Below are 16,631 nucleotides of genomic sequence, written 5' to 3' on the forward strand. Positions count from 1 at the left end.
TGCAGAAGTTTAATATATAAGCATCAGGTTTTAATTCATAACCATACCTAATATTTACAGAGAATTGTCTGAGAGAAAATAACTTGATGCCAACCGTCAGAGAAAATTACCAGCCCGATTCAATCTGAGAGAATAGCCACAGTAAATAGTCAAATAATCCCTTGTTACAAGCAAGGTATTCAGAAGAGCATCTCTGGGTAACACACAAGACATTAAACCTTGAAGCAGATGAGCTACAGCAGCAGAAGATCACACCAGTGGTAATTCTGTGAGCTACAAACAGTAAACTGAGGTGACAGTTTACACAGACTCACCAGAATTTAATAATAAAAAATGTCAAGAAGGTTGCCAGGTCTGAAAAAACTCATTTTTCCTTTGCAAACTTCAGATGATAGGGTCAGAAATTGGCAAAATTGTGACATGAAACATGAAATCACATGAAATCTATTATGCCTTGTTTCAAGGGTTCAGAACGCCAGTGTAAAAGTGTGAGGAATATTTTTGACACACATTGATAAAAACTGGTCTTTTTTATGATCATGATTCACCCATTTTGTGGATTTTCCCAGGTAGCAAAGAATTCTGGCCCAGATTTGGCATAAAGCTGTGGACCAAACATGGCTCGGGTTTGGCAGAGGTGGCACTGTCTTTAAGGCGGCACACAAGATTTGGGCCAGATGTAAAATGTAGTATTTGGCCCAGATGTTAAAAATAATACGTGGGCCACATAAGTTTGGTCTGTCTTGACCCACATTTAAAATACATTAAAATTATTTTTAAGTAAAGAAAAAAATTCCACCAATCAGGTCGCATTGAGAAAAAGCACGGCCAGAGTGTGTCTAAAGCGCAATGCTTCATGGGTTTATCAATTTCATTGCAATCGTGACACACCAACCTATCTGGCCCAGTTCAGGCCCAGTTTTTTACTTGGCTGTGACTTGACCCAGATATGGTCCATGTTTGGCCCTTGTCTGGAGGCCAGACTTGGTCCAGTCATGTACCGTAATTCACTGCGGCACGTGGGCCAAGCAAAACCTGATTGTGTGGGCCAAATCTGGGCCAGAGAAATTTTGTTATGTGGGATGCTTTTTTTAACAGGACAACATGCTATAAAGCTTAAATCATCCCAGACTGGTTTCTTGAGCTGGTTAATATATTCAACAGATCTCAATCCAAAAAAGAGCACCTTTAGGATGTGACATAATAAGTCATTTCATTCATTCAATTCTGCAGCAACTGTGCGATGCTCTCAGTAATATGGACTAAAATCTCAGAAGTATGTTACCAAGACCTTGTTGAATCGATGCTACAAATTATTTAAGGTTTTTACTTTAAGAATAACATGAATTAAATGGGGGAGGCGCAGTAGGTAGTGCAGTTGCCTCACAGCAAGAAGGTCGCTGGTTCGAGCCTCGGCTGGGTCAGTTGGCGTTGCTGTGTGGAGTCTCCCTGCGTTCGCGTGGGTTTTCTCCGGGTGCTCCGGTTTCTCCCACAGTCCAAAGACATGTGGTACAGGTGAATTGGGTAGGCTAAATTGTCCGTAGTGTATGAGTGTGTATGGATGTTTCCCAGAGATGGGTTGCAGCTGGAAGGGCATCCGCTGCGTAAAACATATGCTGGATAAGTTGGTGGTTCATTCTGCTGTGGCAAACCCAGATTAATAAAGGGACTAAGTCAAAAAGAAAATGAATGAATGAATGAATTAAATGGATATTTCACCAAATAATGAAAATGTACTGACTATTTACTCACCCAAAAGAATAAAGATGAAAACTGTAATCATTTACTTAGTATTAAAAACAAATACTATGGAGGTCAATGGTTACAGGTGGCCAGCTTCCTTCAAAATATCTTCTTTTGTGTTCAACTGGAGAAACTCAAACAAGATTTAAAGCTAACATGTTGGCCGATACATGTTCATGTATGTTTAAACAGTTTATCCTGTACAGAAGTATATAGTTAAAGAAAAAAAATCTGAAAATTGACAGTGTCAGTTCATGCCCATAATCGCCAGTTTTCTTTGCTTGTTTCACCTGTCGAGCAGTGAAGTCTGTGCGTGCAGGAGGGGAGCGGCTCCCTCGGAATGCATGTAAATAAATAATACGCACCCCCCGTTACTAGAGCAACCATTAATCTCGTTTCCGGATTTATGACGAAATAGTAAAAGGCTGTCAAGTTCATATTAAACGTTTTATTTTTACTTAAAAACGCTTGTTAAGAAACTAAGCACGGGAAAAAAACACTTTAAATATCTCGTACAAAGTCAGTCAGTTCCTTGACATCGAGTTTTGGCCTTAATCTACAAACTGGCAGCCCACGGGAGTTTGTTGAAGCCTCACTGGTCGTTGCTAAGTGATTTTATGTTTCTCACCAGAAAATCCAGCACCCCCATCCCAACTCGACACCCACATTCGCCCTCTCAACCCCCCGGCATAGTCAAGTCGTAAGCAGAGCTCTTTTGAAACCTTGATATTTTTATCTTATAAAACAATTTTAAAAGTATTATTGGATATTGTTTTACTTACTTCTAACTTGGAAACTCGCCTGAACTGTTATCAAGGTAAATAAAAGTACAGGCTCTCAAAGCCCCCCTCCCTTCGCCCTCCGATTAGCCGCAGCAGCTCTTACATTTTCATGAGAATGACATTAGGAGGTGAGGGGGTTAAACCCGAGGAGAAAACGGGGAGAAACGACGGCAACGCTAATTTTCCGCACAGCGGGAGGCGAGAAAAGGGAACAAAGTGGTCCAAGGGAGCCTCTCCGGATTCAGTGGCTTACTACGTACACCTGCGAACTCAAAAGCAAAGGACAATGTGCCTTCGAAACGGCCAATTACGACCGAGACAACAACCAGTTTTCAATCTGGAGAGAGAGGGTTATGCTGAGGTGGACAGTGAATCTGGGGGCAAAGGAGATGATGTCGCCTTTAAACCGTTCTGTTTTGCCCGTTTTCTTCACATTTAATCCTTTTATCAATTAAGGTATAATTAAATCAACCGTTTTTCCTATCTGGCTTACTTAAAGATGCATGGATTAATACTTTTTATTAAAAGGTTTAAAAGAAAATACCCTTATTTGTGCTTAATCACAAATAAAAGATAATATTGATAAATTCTAAATTATAATTAATAAATTTTCCTTAAGTTAACCCGATTAAACATTTGGCCTCTTAGGAATTTGCATTTATTCACGTTATATATTTAAAGTGATAATTTATTCAATTTACTCACCCTCAAATGGTTCAAAACCTCTATAGGTTTATTTATTTTGGTTAACACTAAAGATATTTTGAAAAAAGCTGAAAACCCATAACCACTGACTTCCATAATAGAAAAGACAAATACTATTTAAACTAAACAGAAGAAAAACTCTTAAAAGTTTTAAAACAAGTAGAGTAAATGACACTTTAATTTTGGGTGAACGATTCCTTGTAGTAGTGATTTTGTTTTACCATAAAGTCTCCAAGAGGTGAATAACAGCACAAAGGCTAAAATTGTTATTCAACCATCACTTTTACTCGCATTAAAATGTTTTTGGCAGATTACGAAAAGTAATTTGCCTCTAGCAAGAAGGTCCAAGGAGACGGTCATAATTGGAACTAAATTAGATTTGCATGATAAATTCGAAATTGCATACAATATAGACCATTTTGAGGTATGTAAACAATAACAAGGGCCCTAAAGTATTTCCTGTTTTTACATTTAATTTCCAAACCTTCTGAGAATCGGAAAGTCCAAATATTGATAAATAATCCTATGTGTTTTAATGTAAAGCTATCATTGAACTGCCTTACAGTTATGAAATGATTTGACAATCAGGACGTTTTCATGGACCAATAACCTGACCACATTGAAATGGTCTATACAGATTTAAACAAAATCAAAACTTGACACAAAATGTTGCATTGTCTTTTTTATTCTGTAAAACGGCCCTTATAAGAGCCACAAAACCAAGAAATATACACTGTACAAAAAGGTATTTACAACCTAGATTAAAATCATTAAAAGAAAAAAAAAATTAAACAGTAAGCTGCAAACTCACTTCAATGGTAATGTAAACTTTTTTTCCATTGTGCTTAAATCACCATTCAATTAACAAAAACATTAGTAACTAACTGAACAAACTTTGTGGCAGCAAAAATAAAAAAAAGGTCAAATTTAACTTCTGACAGCCTCAAAATTGCCACCTGCACAGTTCAGGAGTTCAAAACTAACCTTGACATGACTTTGCATTTTGTTGACAAAAGGTCACACTGTGGAAAAAGACTAAACAAAAACAGTGCCCAACAGAACATTTCAGTCAAGTCCACTGAACTCACTGGTCAACCATACTGTAATGGTAGCAGCAGACTTAATGCTGTGGCAGAATGAGAAAGACCAGATGAGGTAGAAACCCTCCTAGTCTAACGAAGTGCATTGACTGACAGCGAAGATCAGTGCATTCGAGTTTAGCCCTTAAGAGGGAAATGCTGGAACTAGAAAAACTCAACATTTAGCAATCTGTATGGCCAAACACGGACCATTTACAGGAGTGCAATTACCTTGTAGAGACTAGAAACAAAAAGATTAGTTCACAAACATGTATGATACATATGAAATCAGATATTATTCAAAGTAGGGAAAGTATAATGACTTTTTTTCTCACTATTATGAACCCATTCAATAAAGGCAATCTATACCATCATCTTCTCACTATTTATTTGAAGGAGGCCCTGAGATTGTCCAAAACACTTAGCTATACATCAATACCCAAACCTAAAGAAACAAAAGGTCAACTTGACCAAACACTCAGTTATTCAGTGCGCTTAGCCAGTTTGGGTATAATAGCAGGATTCACAACACAAAAACTAATTTACACTAGAGGTCACATGGTATGTCTATAACTGGCCATTGTGATTATTATTGGTTGACCTGTTTTCAGAGTCGCCCTGTTTTGTACCCCAATTAGATTTTGGATCATGATTGCCCACTGCTGCATGAACAACGCATGTTCTAAACATTGCATGAAGCACAAAAGAACACTGTTTATAATTATAATAATAAAAACTATGCATTTAGGAGGAAGAGGACCTCTGAGCTGGAACATGGAGGGGAAAAAAGCTGACTGCACTATCCTAATTTCAGGAAAAGTTAGAAAATGAAAGGTGACCGGTCAAAATGTGACAGATGCAAAACAAAAGACTGAAATGGTTAAATTTTTCTATACAGAACTTCAGATCATTCAAAGCGAGGAGGTAGTAAACAATCAGAAGTGTTCAGTAATCCACACGGTATACGAGTGGTACTACGGTCCCAATAAGGATCCAACTAATAGCAGTTCAGGGAAAATTTCCCTAAACATCAGATGTGAGTGAGGGGAACAGTTCCACCAAGATAGTGCTGTTGGACACCAGGATAAGCCCTCTGGCTTGAGCTTTCGCTGGTATCACCGCCTGGAATGTACATGCTAATCATGTCCCTCAGGTCCCCTTGGAAAGCACCACGGTGGTGGTTTGGTACTCCAGTGGGCGAATGCGACAGGGGTTCTGGTTTAACCATGGACATCACTGGACTGGGCTGCTGAGGACTGCTGCTGTAGGACATCTGACTGTGGAGAAGAAAAAAAAGGGCAAAAGAGTCAAAAAAAAAATATCCAGGATTAACAGCACAGAGAATCTGTATCGTTCCACACATAAACGCCTCTGCGTTTGTTCCAAAACAACAGGTCTATACAGGTTAAGCCAGCTTACTTGTGGTGACTCTGGGAGAAAATCTGTAGACAAATGCTAAATAAGTGTGCAGTTATGATTAACAGGCAAACTGATAAGTGTGTAGATGTGAGGAGATAATCTAGACAAATGCATGTGTTGGGAAATTAAATTAGTCAGAGACCTTAAAGAGAAAGTTCAGCCAAAAATGAACGTTTACTCACAAGAGATCATTATTTTCTTATAAAGGTGATATCTTGAAGAAAGCTTAAAACATGTAACCACTGACTTCCATAGTAGGAAAAACTAACACAATGGAAGTTAAGTTACAGGTTTCAAGCTTTCTTAAAGATTTCTTATGTTTAACAGAAGAAAAAGGTAAATCACTTTTAAAACAATTGAAGGGTGAGTAAATGGTGAAAGATTTGTTTGTTTTGGGTGAACTATCCCTTTAACTTCAAACATTCATAAACAAAATATAATTACCTTTAGATGCCCAAAAGATGGATTTTCGCCTGATGAAAATATTTTATAAAAGTTCTAAGCTAAAACCTCTGACTTTCAACGCTTTAAACATTAACTTACGCCTATTAAAACTGAACGTGTTTAATGTATTAATATCAATCTGTTTATCGCTTCGCGCACTAGTTTACCAATTTTCATAGATTGTCAATATTTTTGAGAGCCCTTTTCTCAAAACAAACCTGTAAGAGCTGGCGCTGTTCATATAGGGCTGTGCCGCCGGGTACTGCAGAGCTGACAGGTCGTACCGGTGAAGTTGCTGCGGGTATCCGAGCGCGTCGCCCTGCATGCCCATGTACCCACCGGCGTGACCCCAACCGTAGCCGTCCATCCTCGGGCTGCCACCTTGTCCCTGCGCCACAGCCGATGCCAACAGGTTGCCCGCTCCGAGGGGATATTTGCCGACGGGATTGTCCTTCTTCATGAGAGCTTTGGTCTTGCGCCGGGGCTTGTATTTGTAGTCGGGGTACTCCTTCATGTGCACCGCCCGCAGCCGTTTGGCCTCGTCGATGAACGGCCGCTTCTCCACGTCCGTTAAAAGTTTCCACTCCGCGCCGAGCCGTTTACTGATCTCGGAGTTGTGCATTTTAGGGTTTTCCTGGGCCATCTTCCTCCTTTGACCCCGAGACCAGACCATAAACGCGTTCATGGGCCGCTTCACTTTGTCCATCGGGTCCACGCCTGGCGGACAAGCGCTTTTCGAGCCATGGTGCGCGTTTCCCACCCCGCTGACCGGAGGAGACATGCCCGGGCTGTGCTGGTGGGTGTGGGGTGGACCCGCGGTCTTCAGCTCGTGCTCCATCATGCTGTACATCATGCCACTTCTCGCTTTGAGTTTCAACAGCGCAACGCGTAAAGCAGCCAATTAAAAGTGCCCGAGCGAGCCTAATCAAGTCAAACAAATCCGGCGCAGGTGAAGACTTTTGATTGTCTGGACGAAGAAAGCGCCACAAAATAAAAGCAGCAGCAAAGAGGCAAAACTCAAAGCATTTAGAAAAGTTACTAAAGCAAAATAAAGTAGAAAAGAGCGCGAAAGGAATCACAGCTTGTTTGTCTCTGTGTTGAACTCTCCACAAGCCACTTGTTGAGCAGCGATAGTTTGCAGTCCACGTTGAACCAATTGTATAATTGTATTCCACGTCTGACCAATGAGCGCTCAACGCAACCCTTTGCTAATTTGCATAACAATTGTTAGGGATGTGGCGTTTCACGCAGCAGATCTGATCACTTGTTGCAAGAGGTAAGAGGCACGCAGAGAGCGAAACCGAGGCTTATATTATTGTTTTTAAAGAATAAAACTAGTCGTATTATATATATGTATAACGGTTGTAAGTGAATATGCAATAAAATATTGTGGTAGACGTGCCCATGCTTTAATACGGACCCCGTAAGCAAGCATTTAAAAGGTACACACATATGCTGTGTTGTTGTGGCTTTCTTTGAAACTCTTTCTATGACTTAATTAGTTTCACTTTGCACCTTTACACTTTCTGTGTCTTCTATTGTTAGTTCTGAACCCGACCATCCTGGGGTCATGGGAAAAAGACCGAGCTCAGACATTTTCTGTGAAGACTTGTGATGCTTAACACACATGCATGTTGTTATAATTACAAAGAAATTTATTTATTTATTAGTTGGTTTTCCTGGCTTTACTGATTTAAAATTAGATGTTTTTTACAGCATGGCTCAAGAGTTTGCAAACATTAGTTTGTTTTTTTTTTTACAAATTTGCAGCATCAACTGTATTATTGTAAAAATAATTTCAATTGAATTGAGCATGAATTGTCAGGGTTATTTCTCCCATCTTTAATGTCACGTGTTAATTTAGTAACCATTTTAATATGCACATTTGCTGCTGCTCAGTAGTTTAGCAATTCTAGCATTATGGATGAGACATTTGCAGTAAAAAGTCAAAAATAAATACACTGATAAAGTATATGATAACATTATATTGAAACATCTGTTTATATTTTCCAGAACAACTAACCACAGAGTTATGGGAGCAGAAAGATATCAATCTGTAAACATTTTTTATTTTTTAAATGAGGAAAATAAACATGTGTTATGGATGTGACCAAAAAAGTCTAAGAGTTTACAGTATACAACATACTTTGTAGAAATTCTGTGAATTTAACTGCACAACCAAAAAGAAATAATGCTAATCTGAAAGATAAGAGTTGACTCTCTATATAAAACAAAAATGATTGATTTTATTTTGCATTTACGAAGGGAAAAATCTTGGTTATGGATGTGACCCCTCACTATTATGGATGTGACCGATGTGAAACTGCCACTTGTCTGACTTTGGTAAATCAAATATAATTGTTTGAACACATTGACAGAGACATTTTTTATATTTTACAGTACTGCCAAATACAATCCTACACAAAAAACCTAGAAAGGGTTTCGCTATTTTGGTGAAAACTTAATTTTTTTCGTGGCATGTTTGACATTTGCATGGAATTGCTCTAATAATGATTCTCTTTGTCAATGTTGGAAATGCAATCTCCTTCATATTTTGGTGTAGATATATTTTACTTCTCAGTATTCTTTGATGAATAGAAAGTTAACATTTATTTTAAATAAGTCTTTCAGTAAAATTACGTGTTAGTCACTTGAGCAGCTGAATTCCTCCTTTAATAAACATCAGCATTGAAGATAAAATGTTTATCTTCTTTTTTCTCTTCTTTTTTTTACTTTTATTATATTTATTGGAACGTCTGAATTTCAGTAGCCCTACAACAGTTTTCAAGGTTGATAGAGTTGTGTTCTCAGCAGCATTTGATTGAAATGGATACATTTGAATATCCTTTTCTGAATAAATTTACTCAACAATTATTCAAAATAGAATTAATATTGGACGATATGATTATTTCATCACTGATAATACAAATGCAGCCTTGGTGAGCCGACTTTTAAAATCATCGTAATATTTCCGAATGTTTTGAGTACAGATAAAAACAAACATGCGAGGTACAGCCAGTCAATAATTATTAGGTGCTTGTTTTCAAGTCCTTAAGTAGCCAACAAAATGCCATTACTCCCTTTTGATGACAATTTATGACACGCAACTGTCAGAAAATTCTATAGGTGTGTGATTTTCAGTGTTTGTAATTGCTTGAGAAAAGGTGTGGGTGCAAAGCTTTATGATGCTTTTTCTTTTCTTTGTAGACACAGGTGTGAGTGCTTGTGAGCTTGCAGGTGCTTTGTGAACCATGTTTGCGGCCTCTGTTCGTGACTGACAGTTACGCTTTTATGCCAATCGCACCACAAATTGTGGGGCTTTATTCTTCCATATCCACTCACAAAATTAGTTTTGCTGAATGTTCAAACTACTTATTTAAAATGAGCTGAATCAACATAATTCTTAAGGGTTTTTTTGAGACAACTTAATTGTTTTATGTTCAATCCACATAAATTAGCAAAAAAAAGTTATTAACTGAATTGATTTGTGTTGGGACAACATGAAGGAATTGCGTGGAACCCAGCATTTTTTACAGTATACACTGGGTTCCATTCAATCGATTTGTTTAGGGACAACATAAAGTAAACATATTATTTTTACAAATTTAAGTGGATTGAACATAAAACAATTATGAAAAAAAAAAACAATAATGTTGTTGTTTTTGAGTGTATATAAACATTTTGAAACAGATCGTAATCCTCTTTATGAAGAGAGACCAACTTATTTTGCCATCTGCTTTCTTTAAACAGTTTGGTTTGTGACAGGAGCAAGTTCCTCTCTGAAATGTTAAGTGTAGCTCCTGCAAATACTCACAGAAAGCTGAAAGACCTCATGTTTGCATACACATGTGCACCACATGCCTCTCTCTGACTATTGTGTTGCTTTTTTGAACCAGTGTTTTCACGGGTTTGAATATGTATGTCCAAAACAAGTTACAACACAGTTGTTTTTCCAAAGCGCACACAAAAGATAACCACCCCATTCAGCCGGGCTGTAAGCTGCTCAAACATGGCTACCTGAATGAACCTGTAGAGGAGAATCAACACCGGTTCTCTGACTGAACTGTCTAGACTCCTTTTGCTTATTTGCCTTGATGCAGTTTTTTTATTGCAAACTTTAAAATCAATATTTATCTTCATCTGAAAGGTTTCTAATGTATAAGGAATTATTTGATATAACGCTGATGTTTATGCACTGTATAAATAAAAGGTTCCTATAGACCATTTTGAGGGATGTAAACAAAAACAATGGTCCCAATGAATTTCCTGTTTTACATTTTTAATTTCTATAGCTACTGAGAATCCAAAAAGAGCCACATATTGATAAATAATGTTATGATAGCTGTTTTAACATTAGGTTATAATTGAATTGCCTCTTGTTAAAGTTATGAAATAATTTAATAACAAGCAGGAAATGTTCATGGGCCAATGACATGACCACATTGAAATGGTCTATAGGCATCTTTTGGGGTTCTTCACAGTGCTATACCAGCGAAACCCTCTGTAGGACCTCTAGGCACCCTTTCAAAATCTATTTATCTGACTGTGTGTTTATAGATAAAATACATTGAATTTTCAATAAATAATCACTTTTAATAATTAAAATACATCACAATTACATTATAAATTGTACATTTTAATGCAAACAGTTACATTTAAATAATGTCTAATTTACTGTAAGGAACATATTAATACATATAACTGCAAATCTGCTGAACGTTGAAATGAAAATTATTAACCCTCCTGTGATTTTTTTTTTCCAAATATTTCACAAAATGATGTTTAACAGAGCAAGATTTTTTTACAGTATTTCCTATCATATTTGTTCTTCTGGAGAAAGTCTTATCTGTTTTATTTTGGCTAGAATAAAAGCATAAATAAAAGGTCAATATTATTAGCCTCCTCAAGCAATATTTTTTCCATAGATGCGGTGGTAAAATGACCAGTAAAAGAGAATCAACACTACTTTCACTGAACTAAACAAACCCTTGATTTTGTGTGTGTTCATGCAGTTGTTTTTGAATTATAGACATTGGAAGATTTCTAATGTCTAAGAAATTATTAGTTATATAAATAACTAATCTTTGGGCAAGGCAAGTTTATTTATATAGCACATTTTATCGACAATGGTAATTCAACATGCTTTACAAAAACCGAAGCAAAACAAACAAGTATAAGAAAATAAAAACAAAGAATAAAACTGAATAACATATTAAAATGTGTTCAAACATGTTTTAAAAGAATGAAAAAGTAAAGAAAGACATAATAGTGCGATCTGTCCGTCGGACGTAGCACAGTGCTCATTCAGATGTGCTAAACAGATTTATTTTAAACAGATTTGTTTTAACTTTAACATAATTGTTTAATCATGTCTGAAATGTGGGCGATGCAGTGGCGCAGTAGGTAGTGCTGTCGCCTCACAGCAAGAAGGTCGCTGGTTGGCGTTTCTGTGTGGAGTTTGCATGTTCTCCCTGCATTCGCGTGGGTTTCCTCTGGGTGCTCCAGTTTCCCCCACAGTCCAAAGACATGTGGTATAGGTGAATTGGGTAAGCTAAATTGTCTGTAGTGTATGAGTGTGTGCGGATGTTTCCCAGAGATGGGTTGCGGCTGGAAGGGCATGCTCTGCGTAAAAACGTGCTGGATAAGTTGCCGGTTCATTTTGCTGTGGCGACCCCAGATTAATAAAGGGACTAATCTGAAAAGAAAATGAATGAATGAATTAAATGGATTCAAATATTAAAAATGTGTGCTTTGGAAGCTATTTCAAAACTTTTTTAAAAATCTTATTTTTACACTTTCTTTATTTTACAAGAACTTTGACCGAATATTCAGTCATGATCACTTAAAAAATTGGATGTCTAAAATGAGATTTAATTCCAGAATTTAGTTTTCAATTAAAAAAAAAAAAGAATTCATCATCCTACTTTTGTGCAAATAAAATGTTTTCTTTATCAGTGTTATTTTAGTTTGAGTAACTATTGTTGTTTATTAATACTTTAAATAGTTTGAATTAATTTTTATTATCTGTTTAGAATATTGATACATGTTTTTGTATCAATTTTAAATATTTTGTCTAAATAGTTTAAATTCTTTCTTTTTGTTTGTTTGTTTTTAACTTTCAATTTAGATTTAGTTACACTAGTTTTGGGCAGCACAGTGGCTCAGTGGTTAGCACTGTCGCCTCACAGCTAGAAGGTCACTGGTTTGAGTCCCGGCTGAGTCAGTTAGCATGTCTGTGTGGAGTTTGCATGTTCTCACCGTGTTTGCGTGGGTTTCCTCCAGGTTTCCCCCACAGTCCAAAGACTTGCGCTTTAGGTGAATTGAATAAACTAAATTGGCCATAGTGTATGAATGTGTGAATGTGAGAATGTATTGGTGTTTCCCAGTACTGGGTTACTGGAAGGCTGGAAGGGCATCTGCTGCGTAAAACATAATCCGGAATAATTGGCGGTCCATTCTGCTGTGGCAACCCCTGATAAATAATGGAATTAGCAGAAGGAGCGCAACGCAGTGGCGCCGTAGGTAGTGCTGCCTCACAGCAAGAAGGTCGCTGATTCGAGCCTCGGCTGGGTCAGTTGTTGTTTCTGTGTGGAGTTTGCATGTTCTCCCTGCGTTCGCATGGGTTCCGCCGGGTACTCGGGTTTCCCCCACAGTGCAAAGCCATGCGGTACAGGTAAATTGGATAGGCCAAATTGTCCGTAGTGTATAAGTGTGTATGGGTGTTTCCCAGAGATGGGTTGCAGCTGGAAGGGCATCCGCTGCATAAAACATGTGCTGGATAAGTTGGCGGTTCATTCCGCTGTGGCGACCCCAGATTAAAAAAGGGAATAAGCCGACAAGAAAATGAATGAATGAATAAGCCGAAGAAAATATTCTAGTTTTAAGTTAAAATAAAAATGAGGAATATCCAGCTGAAAAAAGGTTTCTTGCATTTCTATTATTGCATGACTCATTATACTATTAGTACATTATAATAGCTCTGTTCTTTGTAAATGCTAATTATAAAAGTAATTCAGTTATTATAAATATATTATATATTTTGATATTGTGTTATTTACCTCTTGGGGAAAAAATTAGATAGTTTTAGCTAACTACTTAGGTCATACTTAGTTATAATAGTTGGGTTAAAATTATCCCAACATATAACCCAATTTTAGGTTATTATAGCACCTTCCCAATTATAGCACCTTATGGGTTATTTTAACCCAATGCATTGGGTTATAAATTTTACCCAACGCATTGGGTTAAAAGTCAGGTTATTTTTTACAGTTTTTATTATGACATTGAAACACAAAATAATCAAATATTTTTGAACAGAAGTATTTTATTACAGCATAAAAACAACACAAGAACAATATCAAATAAATGATATTAAATGTATTATAAAAATTGTTCAATTAAACAAAAAATCCAAAACTGTACAATTCAAAGCACTAAATTAAATAAAAAATGTTGTGTAAATTACACCTAAAAAATAAAGACATACAAAATAATACAGTGAACACATTTAAAACATACATTCTTCAATAGATATACATAACTTTTACTGACATAAAAGTACAGTGCTCAGCATAATTGAGTAAATTAATATTTTTATCCATTTCTCGGTGAATATAGGCAACGTATTTTGGTGCAAATAAGCAAAACAGATTTTGTAAACAGATATATGTATTAAAATATTAGTCACCAAACATATTTAGAAATTGAAAGATAATACAATTAAATTCAAGCAAAATATTGAAAAAAAAATGACAACCTACAAAATTTCAACTAAGTATTTCCAGTTTTTGCTTCTCTTGATCTTTCCTCTTTTTAAAAATTGTATTTAATATTTTCTATAACATATACATTTGGCTGTACTAGTTTTTGGGCCGTTATCATAAGTTATTTTGTCAGATAAGCTCCAGATTTGGCTTCAGTACTGACTAATCTAATGTATATGCACAAATATAATATTGTATAACTTCCTATTAAAAATATGTAGATAGATTTGTAAGAGGTGTACTTATATATGCTGAAAAAATGTACACATTAATAATCGAAAGCACTCAATTGTGTACATGGTGTAGTTGCAAAAACGTAAATCAATATTTTATATAAAATTCATCAGATTTTTTTCCTCTTCTTGAGAATGAGCATTCAAATTGTGATATTAAGCTAGATTATAGCTTATCATTGCCTTTTCTGTGCAGCTGTTGTGGTATTAACCAATAAATGTGTGGCAAAATATGACATTTTGATTTGAGCTAGCATGCCCAATAGACTTAAGAAAAAAAAAAATGAAGTGGCCCTAAAAAATGAAGAGACCGAGTTCACAATAAATCACAATGGGCCCCGAAGAAAGGAGGAGGACGGATGAGGAAAAGCTTGAGGAGAAGGGAGAATGGCGGAGATAAAGGAGAAAAGAGAGACTGCGAGGGGAAGAGGGCAACTTGGAGAGAGTGCGGTTTGTCCCCGAGTCCTCCCTGACAGACCCAGTGAATGGGGCCTCTATTCTCTCCCTTCTTATGTAAATGCGGGCTTCAGTCTCCTAGCCATCCGTCACTGCACAGAAAGACCCTGGCAGGCCCTTTACGAGCCTCCTGCTCGCATAATCCCCGAGCCCACAATCATGCGCCCAGCAGGGGAGAGGGGGCGAGTGGCAGGGGGGTTTCCATGCAGACAGTGAAAGTGTTCGGACGGCCACCTACACTGAGCGCACATCATCAAAACATCTCAAATAAGGTGTATAGATGGAGGCGAGAGGTTGTTGATAGGAGGAAGAATGCCGGAAAAGAGAGAAAGATGGGGGGTGCGATCAATTGAATGGAGGGGGACGTGGGACAGGGGTACATGATGCGGGAATTAACATGGTGTTTGCGTGATGGACAGGTGAATGAGGGCCTCGGGGGACGTCGCTGGAGCCCATCTCGCTGAAGTGATCAAAAGTTGCAGCCGTGGAATCGAAATGACACAGGCCTTCTGAGAGTGCGCATTGCTATGAGGTTTTTTTTGCATGTGTGTGAACGGAGGAGCGTTTGCTAATACGTCCGTCCTCGTGTGCTGGAATGACAGCGCAGGTCCCATTGGTATGCGTGCTAAGTCTGGGGCGCAGCTGAATGTTTGTTTCTGTGCAGTGGATGCAGGGGATGGGGTGCGTGTCTGCCCTCCTGTGGACATGACTTGTTATTACAGGAACTGTTATTACAAGATCAAATTTTCTTGTTGCAATTAATTCGTGAAACATTTATCACGGTATGCGGTATTATCGCGGTATTGACCTAAGCTGCACAAAAAGGCTATTTTAATAGGTATAATAACAAAAATACTTTGTGTATTGCTATATTGTATATTAAGGATGTCCAGATCCGATCACATGATCGGAAACTGGGGCTGATCACGCTGTTTCAGACTCGATTGGAATCGGATGTTACCTCCCGATCAGGACTCCAATATATATGTATATATGATTATTTTTAACACATCTGTAGTTTGTGGTGGCACAGAGTTAGACCTCTTTCTTGACTGACACAGCAATGTGTGCAGCATGGCATCACTTTGTTGCAGAGACACTATTGGTTAAATGTTGGCAAAGTGGAACACGGAAGCAGCTGGAAGCAGAAAGCGCGAGTATGTCTGCGTTCTGGAGGTATTATAAAGTTGATGACGACAGCATTGCCACAGCAAACTGTGAGATATGTAAACTTGGGATTTCTTGCCAGGTATTTTAAGTTGAGGCGCTGTGTGTTTTTATATTCGTTTTTTTTATATTTAATGTTGCACTAAAGTCCAAAAGTGAAGCATTGATGTTTTTTATTACTTGATTGTTCAAGCTACCTCACAGAAGTGCTCCAAGGAACATCTTGGATCTGTTTCTTTGCTCTTTTTCATTTTTTTATGTATCGTAAAGTATCGGATTGGGTGTCTGTATCGGTAGACACCTAAAATCAATTGACTGACTCGGTGGCAAAAAAACCTGATCGGGACATCCCTAATTGCTTATACATGTTCAGAGAAAACAAATGTAAACAAACCAAATTAAATTTCAAAAAAAGATTATAAGGAAAAATAGGTAACACTGCAAAATAAAGTCTCTTTGGTAAATGTTAGTTAATGGATTCAAATCGACAGAGAGAAAAAGACATTTATTAGAGCTGCTATGTTAATATTAGTACAAATTAATGTTTATCAGTTTTTCATTTATTCATTTTCTTTTCGGCTTAGTCCCTTTATTAATGAGGGGTTGCCACAGTGGAATGAACCACCAACTTATCCAGCATATGTTTTACGCAGCTGATGCCCTTCCAGCTGCAACCTATCACTGGGAAACACCCATACATTCTCATTTACACTCATACACCTGCATAATTCAGTCTAACCAATTCACCTGCACCGCAAGTCTTTGGACGGTGGGGGAAACTGGAGCACCCAGAAGAAACCCACGCAGACCCAGCTGAGGCTGGAACCAGCGACCTTCTTG

At 37.5% G+C, this 16,631-nt stretch overlaps 1 protein-coding gene across 1 annotated transcript; it reads right to left on the reverse strand.

The window, feature by feature from the left end:
* Positions 1-3,907: 3,907 nt before the first annotated feature.
* Positions 3,908-7,292, reverse strand: sox19b (SRY-box transcription factor 19b). The gene is made up of 2 exons (XM_056461406.1): positions 6,391-7,292; positions 3,908-5,586 (listed from the first exon to the last, which is right to left on the reverse strand). Exons 1-2 carry the CDS (start codon positions 7,023-7,025, stop codon positions 5,340-5,342), a joined length of 882 nt encoding a protein of 293 aa, XP_056317381.1. The 5' UTR covers positions 7,026-7,292; the 3' UTR covers positions 3,908-5,339.
* Between the last annotated feature and the right edge of the window lie 9,339 nt (positions 7,293-16,631).

The sequence above is a fragment of the Danio aesculapii genome, chromosome 7, assembly GCF_903798145.1.
Source record: "Danio aesculapii chromosome 7, fDanAes4.1, whole genome shotgun sequence".
Lineage (NCBI taxonomy): Eukaryota > Metazoa > Chordata > Actinopteri > Cypriniformes > Danionidae > Danio > Danio aesculapii.